This window comes from Oryx dammah, unplaced genomic scaffold (genome assembly GCF_014754425.2).
Source record: "Oryx dammah isolate SB20612 unplaced genomic scaffold, SCBI_Odam_1.1 HiC_scaffold_13, whole genome shotgun sequence".
NCBI lineage: Eukaryota > Metazoa > Chordata > Mammalia > Artiodactyla > Bovidae > Oryx > Oryx dammah.
This window is the reverse complement of record NW_024070197.1, coordinates 61,836,837-61,849,105: the sequence shown is the minus strand read 5'-3', so window position 1 is coordinate 61,849,105 and position 12,269 is coordinate 61,836,837. Positions and strand designations below refer to the sequence as shown.

The 12,269-nt window shown below is 41.1% G+C and overlaps 1 protein-coding gene across 4 annotated transcripts in view; it reads right to left on the bottom strand.

Annotated features, from left to right (window-relative positions):
- Positions 1-11,329, bottom strand: part of LOC120872837 (craniofacial development protein 2-like) — a 42,001-nt gene extending 30,672 nt beyond the window's left edge. For 3 of the 4 annotated variants that reach the window (XM_040253492.1, XM_040253491.1, XM_040253494.1), the window contains exon 1: positions 11,093-11,329. In XM_040253492.1, the coding sequence (XP_040109426.1) occupies positions 11,093-11,156 (64 nt within the window). In that variant the 5' untranslated portion in view covers positions 11,157-11,329. Of the gene's footprint in view, positions 1-397; positions 494-11,092 lie in introns of those variants that run through there. The other variant, XM_040253495.1, reaches the window with a different exon arrangement.
- Between the last annotated feature and the right edge of the window lie 940 nt (positions 11,330-12,269).

Genomic DNA, 12,269 nt, shown 5'->3' with positions numbered 1-12,269 from the left:
TGTTCTTCCCCAGACTAAAGTATAATTTTCTGAGGGTTGTCCTCCCTGTTTCTAAAGACAGGATAAGTTTTCCTATTCCAGGCCTCCAGGGCAGTCCATAATTCCGTCCTTAACTCATCCCACTTATATTTAATGTTTGCAATTTCTGCTATGCTGCACATACCATGAGATCACAGATCTGTATGTATGTCTTTAGAAGTAAATGCTGAATGAATGAACAGAAATTCCAAAACTACTTTTGTAATTTTCAAAGAAGAAATTGATGTTTCTACCTCATCTTGGACATCTTTCAAACTAAACAAAACATACTTTGTCTTATCAATAAAAGAGGCTTAGAAAAAGGCTTAAAGACTTCAAGCTAGGCATAGCAGAAAAAGCAAATATATCGATTTCCCACCTTTGGACAGTGACATTCAGGGTCCCCAACAAAAGTGCTCCTTGGATGCCCAGTCTGACCACATTCTGTGGGTAGCTGTCAACAGATCCTGTACACACAGATTCAACCAGATTTATTCTTTTTTACTTCACATAAGCTTTTACTGCAAGTATAACATACCAAAAAGCACATGAGCTAAAGTACAGGTCAATGAAATTAAGCAAACTGAACACTCCTGTGTAACTAGACCCATCTGAGAAGCAGAACATGAGCAGCTTTGCAGAAGCCCCTGGTGCCCTACTGCAATCACCAGCACCAGCCACATGCCGGAGAACTGCTATCCTCTAGTCTAACATCACAGATTAGTTTTGTTTTTGAGCTTTAAGAAGTTTATAATATGTACTCTTGCATACATCATCTTTCACTCAACATTCCATTTGTAAGTCACCCAGTTCCTTGCATATAACTGTAGTGTATTTATTCTCATCCCTAAACAGTTTCACTGTAGACTAAACCACAATTTATTTATCCATTTCTCTGTTGACAGCCATTTGCTCTGGGGCCGGTTATAAACAGTGCTATTTTTAATAACCCTGCACTTCCAATTAGCTTTTAAATATTCACTCACAACAAACTAAGACCACTAAACACTTGAAGAAAGCCTCTACTATCAAAGGCAAGACTGAAAACAAACAAAGGAATTTAGAGGAAACAAAACTAGGAAAAAGAAAAAAAAAACTTTATAATTAATCTCCTCAGAGAGGCATTTACAAAATAAAGATGACTAAAAATTTTTCAGAAAATGAAAAAAATAATGAGAAAATTCCTGGACTTCTCTGGTGGCACAGTGGATAAGAAGCCACCTCCAATGCAAGAGACCTGAGTTCAATCCCTGATCTGGGGAGACTCCACATGTCACGGACTAGCTAAGCCCTTGTGTAACAACTACTGAACCTGAGCCCAAGAGCTGTAACTACTGAAGCCGGTGCACCCCAAGTAGAGAGCAGCCCCTGCCTGCCAAAATTAGAGGAAGCCCACGCAAAAGCAGAGAAGACCCAGTACAACCAAAAATAAACAAATTCACTACTGAAAAAAAAAAGGCAAGCAAAACTCTGATGAGAGTGAGCCAGCCATAAGAAAATCTTGCAAATAAGCATTTGAGGCTATTTAGTCAACACAAGGGTTCTAAAACTGAAGAAAGTCATGTTTTAGACACCAAGTGTCAAGTGAAAGTCTCTTGAGATATCTGAACACACAAATGTAATTTTGCTTCCTCCTAAAATCTGAGTAAAATGACTTACAACAAACCGACAGTGATGGGCACCTCCCTGTACTGTGTTACTTTATACTAATGGAATCTAAAAAGGCAAAACTATAAGGAAAAATGGAAAATTAAGGAAAATTGCGATCTGTAAGGGCCAGGGCATAACACAGTGGGGTAGGCAGTGGCAGAAGCAAGAGTTCTCTGTGTTGACCTCTCTGCAGGATTCTGAAAAGCTCTTAAACTAAGCAAAGTTTAAATAAATATATAAACATAACCAAAATGATAACACAACCCACTAAGAAAGGATTTACTCCAAGTACTTTAGAAACAGTATTTTGACTGTATATCCTTAGCAAAAGGTTAAAGACCAGAGAAATACCAATAATCTCAGATATGCAGATGACATCACCCTTATGGCAGAAAGTGAAGAGGAACTAAAAAGCCTCTTGAAAGTAAAAGATAAGAGTGAAAAAGTTGGCTTAAAGCTCAACATTCAGAAAACGAAGATCATGGCATCTGGTCCCATCAGTTCATGGGTAATAGATGAGCAAACAGTGGAAACAGTGTCAGACTTTATTTTGGGGGGCTCCAAAATCACTGCAGATGGTGACTGCAGCCATGAAATTAAAAGACATTTACTCCTTGGAAGGAAAGTTATGACCAACCTAGATAGCATATTCAAAAGCAGACACATTACTTTGCCAACAAAGGTCCGTCTAGTCAAGGCTATGGTTTTTCCTGTGGTCATGTATGGATGTGAGAGTTGGACTGTGAAGAAAGCTGAGCGCTGAAGAATTGATGCTTTTGAACTGTGGTGTTGGAGAAGACTCTTGAGAGTCCCTTGGACTGCAAGGAGATCCAACCAGTCCATTCTGAAGGAGATCAGCCCTGGGATTTCTTTGGAAGGAATGATGCTAAAGCTGAAGCTCCATTACTTTGGCCACCTCATGAGAAGAGCTGACTCATTGGAAAAGACTCTGATGCTGGGAGGGATTGGGGGCAAGAGGAAAAGGGGATGACTGAGGATGAGATGGCATCACCAACTTGATGGACATTAGTTTAAGTGAACTCCGGGAGATGGTGATAGACAGGGAGGCCTGGCGTGCTGCCATTCATGGGGTTGCGAAGAGTCAGACACGACAGGACTGAGTGACTGAACTGAACTAAAAGACCAGAAAAGTTCTATTATGAGAAATAACATCAGTGTTGTTATTTTGAAACTATTTATTTTATAATATAGATAAAAGGAAGGAAGTTGCTATGCTAATAATGCTAAAGAATCCAGATCTTCAGAGTAAGAGAAATGACACCATTATAAAATCAAATAAATTAAGTGAAAACAAATGTTAAAGCTGAATTTAAAATTCAGAACTCTTAAAGTCACAGACTTAAAAAATGAACTCATGATTGCAGGGGTTGGAGGAGGGATAGTTAAGGACTTTGGGAAGGTTATGCATACACTTCTGTATTTAAAATGGATAACCAACAAAAATCTGTTGTACAGGACACAGAACTCTGTTCAGCGTTATGCGCCAGCCTGGATGGCAGTGTTATGTGCCAGCAGGGTTTCCAGGAGAATGAATATATGTATATGTATGGCTGAGTCCCTTCACTGTTCACCTGAAACTATGACAACATTGTTAATAGGCTATACCCCAATACAAAATATTTTTGGTGTTAAAAAAGTTAAAAAAAAAAAACAAAAAAAACTTTAAAAGCCCCGATTACAAAAAATAAAAGTAAAAACATAAAAGCCCCGATTACATGGAAAAAATCCCAAACTCTTAACATTTTATAAGGTAAATATTTTCTAGCTCTGAACAGTGAACACTGAAAGAGCACAGAAGCAATGTCACTCTACCAGCAATGAGCATTTCTTTAAAGCTCAGACTGTGTTCTTTCATATGACTCTACACAAAAAGGGCTCCCCAAAAAGTACAGCTAATTTTGGATTTGAGGGAAGGAAAGCACAAGGTGAAATGGGGAAATTTTGCTGTACCAGAAAACAAGGAAGTTAGGTATAATGGGTCACATTAAAAGGATATAAGATCTAGTTTGAAAGAACTTTTAGTGGCCAAAAGTGATGACGAGACCATTAAAAGGAATAACCTTTACTGAAATACACTGAATTGATTGGAAAAAAAAAAAACCCAAAAGACTGTTACCCCTTTATGCTAATTACAAATTTTAAAAAAACAGGAAAAAGTACTTTGCACCATTTTACGTTACCATTAAGATTATTCCCAATTTTGAAAATTGGTAATTAAGAGAAATGAATTAAATATTCATCCTGCTCCAGCTGATGAGGAAAAGCTGCACTTTCCCAACAACATCAACCAATAAATGCAAAAGAACCACAAAACTAGAAAAAGACTCACTCTTTCACCACAATGATGGTAGTAATTCAACCAAAGATTATCATGTCAGGTAAAAGACAATTTAAATTTTAATGATTAAGTATATTATTAGGTTGGTGCAAAAGTAATTTGAAACTTGGCACTTGATTTTGGAATAAATTAAATGAATGTGGTCATGTTATACATTATTTTAATGCACATTTCTTTTTTTTTTTTCTTTTGCTAATGACTTATTACTTGCTGTTCATTTTATACTTAAGACTATGGAAATGTTACAGAAAGAGAAAATTCAAGCGATTTCCTTGAGTTCAAAATGTTGTAAAGCAGCGGAGACAACCCGCAACACCAACAATACATCTGGGCAGTGGAGGTTCAAGAAGTTTTACAAAGGAGACCTTGAAGAGAGAGGTATCAGCCAGCCATCGGAAGTTGACAAGGACCAACTGAGAGCCATCACTGAAGCCGATCCTCTTAAAACTACAGAAGTTGCCTAAGAACCCAAGGTCGACCACCTATGGTCATTTGGCATTTGAAGCAAATTGAAAAGGTGAAAAAGGTCAATAAGTGGGTGCCGTAAGGTGTCCACAAATTTAAAAAAATCGTCCTTTTGAAATGTCATCTTCTCTTATTCTACGCAACAATGAACCATTTCTCTACTGGACTGTGACCTGCAGTGAAAAGTGGATCGTATACAACTGGTAACGAGCAGCTCAGCGGTTGGTCAAAAAAGCTCCCTTTGGAGCTTCCCAAACGTGCACCAAAAAACGGCCATGGTCACTGCTTGGTGCTCTGCGGCCAGTGTGATCCACCACAGCTTTCTGAATCCTGGCTAAACTATTCCATCTGAGAAGTAAGCTCAGCAAATCGATAAAAGGCACCGAAAACTACAATGCTTGCAACAAGCATTGGTCAAAAGGGCCCGACTCTTCTCCAGGACAATACCCAACTGCACATCACACAACAAACGCTTCCACAGTTGAACGAAGTGGTCTATGAAGTTTTGTTTCCTCTGCCATTACCTGATCTCTTTTCAACTGACTACCACTTCAGGCATCTTGACAACTTTTAGCACGGAAAATGCTTCCACAACAAACAGGGTTCAGAAAATGTTTTTCAAGAATTCGTCGAATCCCAAAGCACACATTGTTATGCTACAAGAATAAACAAACTTATCTGTTGTTGGCAAAAATATGTGTTGATTATAATGGTTCCTATTTTGATTAATAGAGATGTCTGAGCCTAGTTAGGATTTAAAATTCACAATCTGAAACCGCAATTATGTTTGCACCAACCTAATATAACACAAAACACTTTCCAGTTCCAAGGGAAAAAATAATCACACAATTAAGGGATCAAATTCTCTTCATTCTGATCCAGAAGTCACAACTACGGGAACTAATCAGGTATTTTGTTTTCCGATATCATGCATTATGAAACACACACATCAGCTATGAACTTTTTTTTTTTTTAGCTAAAATTATTTTATTTGAACCCACCAAGCACTTAGATCTAACTTCTAATTTAACACGGGCTTCCCTGATAGCTCAGTTGGTAAAGAATCTGCCTGCAATGCAGAGACTCCAGTTCGATTCCTGGCTTGGGAAGATCCCCTGGAGAAGGGAAAGGCTACCCACTCCAGTATTCTGGCCTGGAGAATTCCACGGGCTGTACAGTCCATGGGGTCGCAAGAGTGGGACACGAACTGAGCGACTTTCACTCACTTACTCGAATTTGATGCAAGTTCAAGGGACGAAGGAATCACCTAATACTATGAGGGTGTAACCAGACAAAATTCCACAGAACATACAGCCTGGTCTCTATGCCAATGTGTTACAGAAACGTGAGTGTGCTAGAGTAAAACAGATGTAAAGGACGAAACCACTGAACGACACAAGTAGTCCGGTGCTCAGCCATGACTTAAACAAAAAGCTGTCGCCATTTCTGAGTCAACAGGGAAAACCTGAATATGGTTTGTATATTAGATGAGCTCAAAGTTTACTGAAATGGACAGGGAGAGAAATGTTCACTGAAAAGAGCAGGCTACAAAGAAACATGAAAAAAGTATGACTTTAGGTAGGGGAAAAAAACAAATATTAATAACAACACTTGGGAATAGAAAAAAGATAAGAGCGGGTTTCACTAAGAAATCAATAGTGACAATCTCTAGGTGGTGGGAATGTAGTAATTCTGATTTTATGTTTAATTGCCTGCATTTTCTAATTTTCAACAAAGTTAATGCATTTTTGTTTTAAGCTTATTTTTCTTCATAAAACTGGGTGAATGCTGCAGACAGTTCAAAGAGATGTTTGTAGCTCTAGATCTTAAATATGAAAAAAGATACTCTATTGCACTGATAAGAGAAAAGCAAATTTCAAACTATATAACAGAAACTACAATTAAATTCCATGTGGTTACTATAAGAATAAAATCCCTAGAGACAAAAAAAGCACAAAATGAACAAATCTTTTTAAAACTCAAGTATAGTTGATTAACAATATGAGTTTCAAGGGTACAGCATAGTGATTTAGCATTTTTTTCTTTTACTTTCGTTTGTTCATTTTTGGTTGTGCTGTGTCTTTGTTGCTGCACGGGCTTTCTCAAGTTGTGGAGAGCAGGGGCTACCCTAGCCGCAGTGTGCGAGCTTCCCTCGGCAGTGACCTCTCCGCTGCAGAGCACGGGCTTTAGGGTGCCAGGGCTTCAGTAGATGTGGCTCCCAGCTTTAGAGCACAGGCTGGCATTTGGGCCCAGTTGTTCCAGGGCATGTGGGATTTTCCCACATCAGGGACTGAACTCGAGTCTCCTGCACTGGCAGGCAGATTCTTTACCACTGAGCTAGCAGGGAAGCCCTCAGCACTTTTTATAGCAAATGAACAAATCTTGTCCAAAGACTCAAAGCTTGCATCACCTTTTCAGTCCTCTATGCTTCAACATGAATCAAGCAACTAAGAATTATTGAAAAAAATCAGAGAATGTGTCTAACATGTTAGTGCCCAAAACAAACACCTAGGGTGAATAAAAAACTCAGAGGGAAGAGATTGTTTCCTTATTTTATCAGGCTAGCATTATTTGATACCAATCAGACAAGGAAATTAACCAGAAAACTATGGACCAACATTCCTTATAACCAAACACAAAACTTCTCAACAAAATTTTAGCAAACCAAATCCAGTCATGTAGAATACTACTACATCCAGTAAGTTTTATGGGGGTGGGGTGAGATGAATTTAAAATCAACCACATTAACAGATAAAAAAAGAAATAACACGAGCAATAGATGGTGAAAAAGCATTTGACAAAATTCACCTCTCAGCAAATAAAGAATAGAGGGAATTCTTTAATTCCATAAGGCCTGAGGGGCAGTATACTTAGACTGCCAGGATTCAAATCCCAGCCCATCTAATCTAGCTGAGTAACTTTGGGTGCCTCAGTCTCTTCATTTGTAAAATGTTTTAGAAAAGCAAAATATCTGCATAATTACACAGGCGTGGTAATGTGACTAAGTAATCAGTTCAGTTCAGTTGCTCAGTCGTGTCCAACTCTTTGCGACCCCATGAACCGCAGCACGCAACAATGTTAAGTGCTTAAGGCATCTATGAAAAACCTGTAGGTAACATTATACTGAATGGTGAAACACTCATGCTTTCTCCTTACAACTGGGAACAAGGCAAGAATGTCCACGCTCACCACTCCTACTCAAAACACACTGGAACTGTACCAAGTACAATAGGCTAGCAAGAGAAATAAAAGCTATGCTTTCAGAAGAAGAGGAAATAAAACTTTCTATACATAGATAATATGATTTTCAGGGGTAGGGAAGGGTAAGAGTGCCCCTGACACTGTTAAATTCAGTCATGGTTACGTAACTATAAGCATTTGTCAAAAAAATCACAGAATACTCTGAGTGAATTTTACTGTACATAAGTAGAAATATTTAGAACATTACTATCATTATTATTTGATAGATAAATAGATGTATTTAGAGAGATATACATTCCAAACACAGAATGGTGACTGTCTCCAAAGGCCAAAGTGGCCCCAGGGGATGAGTCACCTTGGCAAGAGCGCATGAGAGAGAAACACCTACAGAGTGTGGGCCATCTCAGACGGTGAGAAGCCCAAAGCGTAACTAATATCCACAGAGCAATAAGATGCTCCACCCATGAAACAGAACATGATGCTATTTAAAAGTTAAAAAAAATTTTTTTTTCAAAATTAAAAATATCTTGATGCCCAACCCCGGTTATGAGGACAACAAGAAAACAAAGCACACACTCCCCAGTGGCTTCTGGAAGTTTCTGGTCTACAGTGTCAAACAGCTGAAGGGCTGCTAACATGCGACCAATCGTACTGTGCTGTGACTGCTCCCAACACCTCCTCTAAGAACCTCAAAGTCACTGTGCAAAGAGCAGCCCACCAGGCCATCCCCAGTCAACAACCCCAGTGCCAGGCTGCACAGAGAAGAAACTGACGGACAGTTTATGCAAAAAGAAAAAACAACAGAAGCACCAGTCCATAACGTGTAGCAAGAGTCAACATACAAATAATGATGATTCCAAAAAATAAAATGAAGAAAACTGTCCCCCCTAAATTTTAAAAGGTACAGAAGGAACAAAGACAAGATTCTATCAGAGTCCAGAGATAAATTTTATGTAAATGAGTAAAAACTAGCAATAAGGTTTTTTTAATAAAAGCACTGGAAACTTAGAAAATAATGGAGAAATACCTTCAAAATTCAGAGAAAAAATTATAGAATACAGAATTCCATACCAAACTATTAATCATGCCTGAGGGTCACCTGATTATTTTTAGATAGTCATGGTCTCAAAAAAAATAGTTTCTAACATGCATCTTTCTTCAAGAAGTTATTTGAGGATTTATTCTTATTTTGGTGGAACACACCAAGAAAAAAGACATCATGGGACCTAGGAAAACAGGGAGTCTAAGAGAAAAGGGACATAAACGAAACATCCAAAGTAGTGGTCACGATGGAAGATTTTAGGTTTAAAAATTATAAAACCAAGACAAATTGGAGCAGATGAGAAGACAAAGACAGACTTCAAAATAGTGAATGATTATCTAATAAATCTAAATACGTTGGGAGGTGATTTAAACAATTTTGAGCGTTTAGGATCAAATCAGTAGTAAGTACACAGATGACTAAACAACAAAATGACAATTATTAACTCCAGAGAAAACTAGTGCAGGAAAAGCAGTAATTGCATATACCAGATGGTTCAGTCACATGATGTTCAAAGTCATTACAAAAAAAAAAAAGAAACACTTAATATTAATAACAGTCTAACCCAAATTGACATAGGAACATTGGCAGGCTGGGAAAGTGGGAAGGGTCTGAAGGTGAAAAAGTGTGTGTTGGCAGAGAGGGGAAAGACTCAGGAGATGTTCAAAGAAGACCTAACATGAATGAGTTAAGTCAGCAGATGATGGAAATACCAAATTTTAAAAGAAGAAAGCAGTTTCTTCAGTGAAGGACGGAGAGGGATAAGTGATGGAAATGGTTCAGTTTCAAAATAATTCTTTCAGAAATATTTGACTATTTTTAAGCAGGTGCATGGTAACTGATTACAATGAAAGCTAATTTTCAAATAATCATGCTGGTATTTAAAGAGCTTCCCAGATGGCGCTAATGGTAAGGAAAATGCAGGCCAATGCAAGAGACGCAGGAGACAGGGGTTCCATCCCTGGGCTGGGAAGACCCCCCGGAGGAGAGCACGGCAACCTTCTCAAGTATTCTGGCCTGGAGAATCCCATGGGCAGAGGAGTCTGATGGGCCCTCAATCCCTAGGGTCACAAAGAGTGGGACTTAGCACGCACAGTGTTGGCGGGCAAGAATCTAACACAGGAACAGGGCGGGAACTATGTCAAGCCTTGGTCGATAATGGTAGCTCACTAAGAGCCACACTGGTGACGGACTGATCAGAAATTCATCTTCGCTGTAGCCTCAAACTGAATGTGATTGGCTCGACCGAAAGAACGTGAACAAGGACAACTCTCCAGGCTTTTTTTTTTTTTTTTATCTTGTTTGACCCAGTGCAACTGTGCGAGCAGATACTTCTAATGAGATGTGGGAGTCTGGGGAACGGGCAGGATGGCAGAAGGGGTAGGTATGGGTAACATTTTGGTCTGAAGCCTATACATGTTGCCAAGCAGGCCCGTTAGGGACTCCTGGGCACAGAGGCCTTTTTGTCCCCTATTTCTTATAGGCAAAACTCCAGTCTCCATGACCTTCCCTCATTTCCAAACAGCAGAACCCTTGCTATTCAAAACAGGAACAGCAAAGAAACCACTTGAGGCAAGATTAAAGGACCAGAGAAGCTCACCACCATGGACAAACTGGACCACACCCTAATCTGGCCAGCAACCTTTTTGAAACTTTTCAGAAGCGTATTAGACGGTTACTGCCTTGATCCTTTATCACTAACTCCTGCCTGACTATACGACCTTTCCGTACTCACCAGGGAGAGGGGCACAGTTCTTGACGCGCTAGCCTACCGTGTTGCCCTAACCCTGTGCCTGGCAAAGTAACAAAGCCACTCTCTTTTTCCTGTAAAACTCGTCTGCCTATTTCTGTTTGCATGGTGCACAGAGCGCCAAGACGTGGGCAACACAGAAAAACAATAAAACAAAGGTCTAAGAAGGGCTGAATATACAGACTGCAAAGAAGCAAAAGACATCATTATGTGAACTTCTAACCACCATCTCTCTTTTGAGGACAGAAAATGATGTATCGGGGTCGTGACGCTAGCAATTCCCTGGGGACGGAAGGTCTGCGTAAGATGGCCTTTCAGAAGCGTTCAGGGTTGCTGAGGGTACGCGATACCCAACCACCACTAACGGTCGAGCTCACCTGCGGGTTCCCGCCCTCTCAGAGGGGGCGTCGGCCGAACACGGCCCAGACAATCAGCCGCGGGAAACGTCCCGGTCCGCCAACTGGGGCCACCCGGCCGCGCGGTGCGGGCTCAGGGCCGCTTGAGAACCACGCCACCCTCCCACCCGGCCCACCCACGCCTGGCAAAGCGAGCCTCAAGCGAGGCGGGGGCGGGGCAAGCCGCCTCTCGCCTCAGGGGGAGTGCTCACCCGACAGCGCGCAGTCCTCGTCCTCCTTCGAGACGGAGAAACCCTCGGACTTAAACTCTTCCATACTGCTGCCGCGCGGGGCCTACGGTGCCGCAGCAACCGCCTCCAACGGCAAAGCTCTAGGGAGAGACGGTAGAAACGCGGAGTGCGCGGAGGCGACGGGGGATGGCGGCGGCGGCTCCGGCGGCGCGTGCGCACACGCAGAAACGGCGCTAGGTCGAGAAGCACCACTTCCGGGCCAAAGCCGCGGACCTGACGCTTATATGGCGGTCGGCGGAATGCGGGCTTCCTCCTGGAGCGGTGCATGCTGGGACTTGTAGTCTTCAGAGCTCAGCGGCTTTGATTTAGTGTATCTGCTTAAGGAAAATTTGTTTTGCCTATGGGAACACAGCTGCCCTTCGTTAAGTCACTGGTTGATATTATTGAATTCGCTTAGTTGTTAAAATAGTCACACACGCACACCCCAAATCAATATTCACGGTGCTTTCTGGGGTTATTTCCCCCGATATGCTCAGAGTGAAAATATTGAGTTAACCAGTGGTGGGTTGTACTGAGGTCGCAGGCAGACAATTTGCTATCTTGCTTCAGCCCTCTTAGTGTAAATAAGTATCGTCCTCCCAGTCTGTTTAGTGCCGCGTTTCCTTTTTTTTTTTTTTTCCATCGGTGTGCTTTCTGTCGGTGATTTCGGTGCTTAAAATGACCCCTGGGTGTGTTGCAGGGAGGAAGCCAATTCTGACTCCATGTTGGAAACTGTTTCTTCGACTTGCTTTTATTATTATAATCATACTCAATGGCTTGCCTGGAGGACCCTGCTTCTCTGCTTGACTGTAAACTAAAGTGCCTTTGTTCGGCTCTAGAAGAGGTAGTTTGTCCCTGCCCACCTGTGAATATAAGAGATTAGCACACCCCTTCTGAAGGCTGGACATTCCGTTGGAGATGTTTTACAAGACTGAAGACCCTTTCACTTTACTTCCCCACTGCATCTCCCTCTATTCTGCCTTGTGACTTTAGTTCCTCATTGCTTCTTTTCTCTCTGATCTATAAAAGAATCTGGCATCCAGATCCCAGTAAGATGGTTATTTTGATGCACTAGCCTGCCATTTTCTCCGTCTGCCGACGTTGCCTCGACACTTCGTCTCTCTGACTCATTGACCTATCCTGCGGCGAGCAGAGCAAG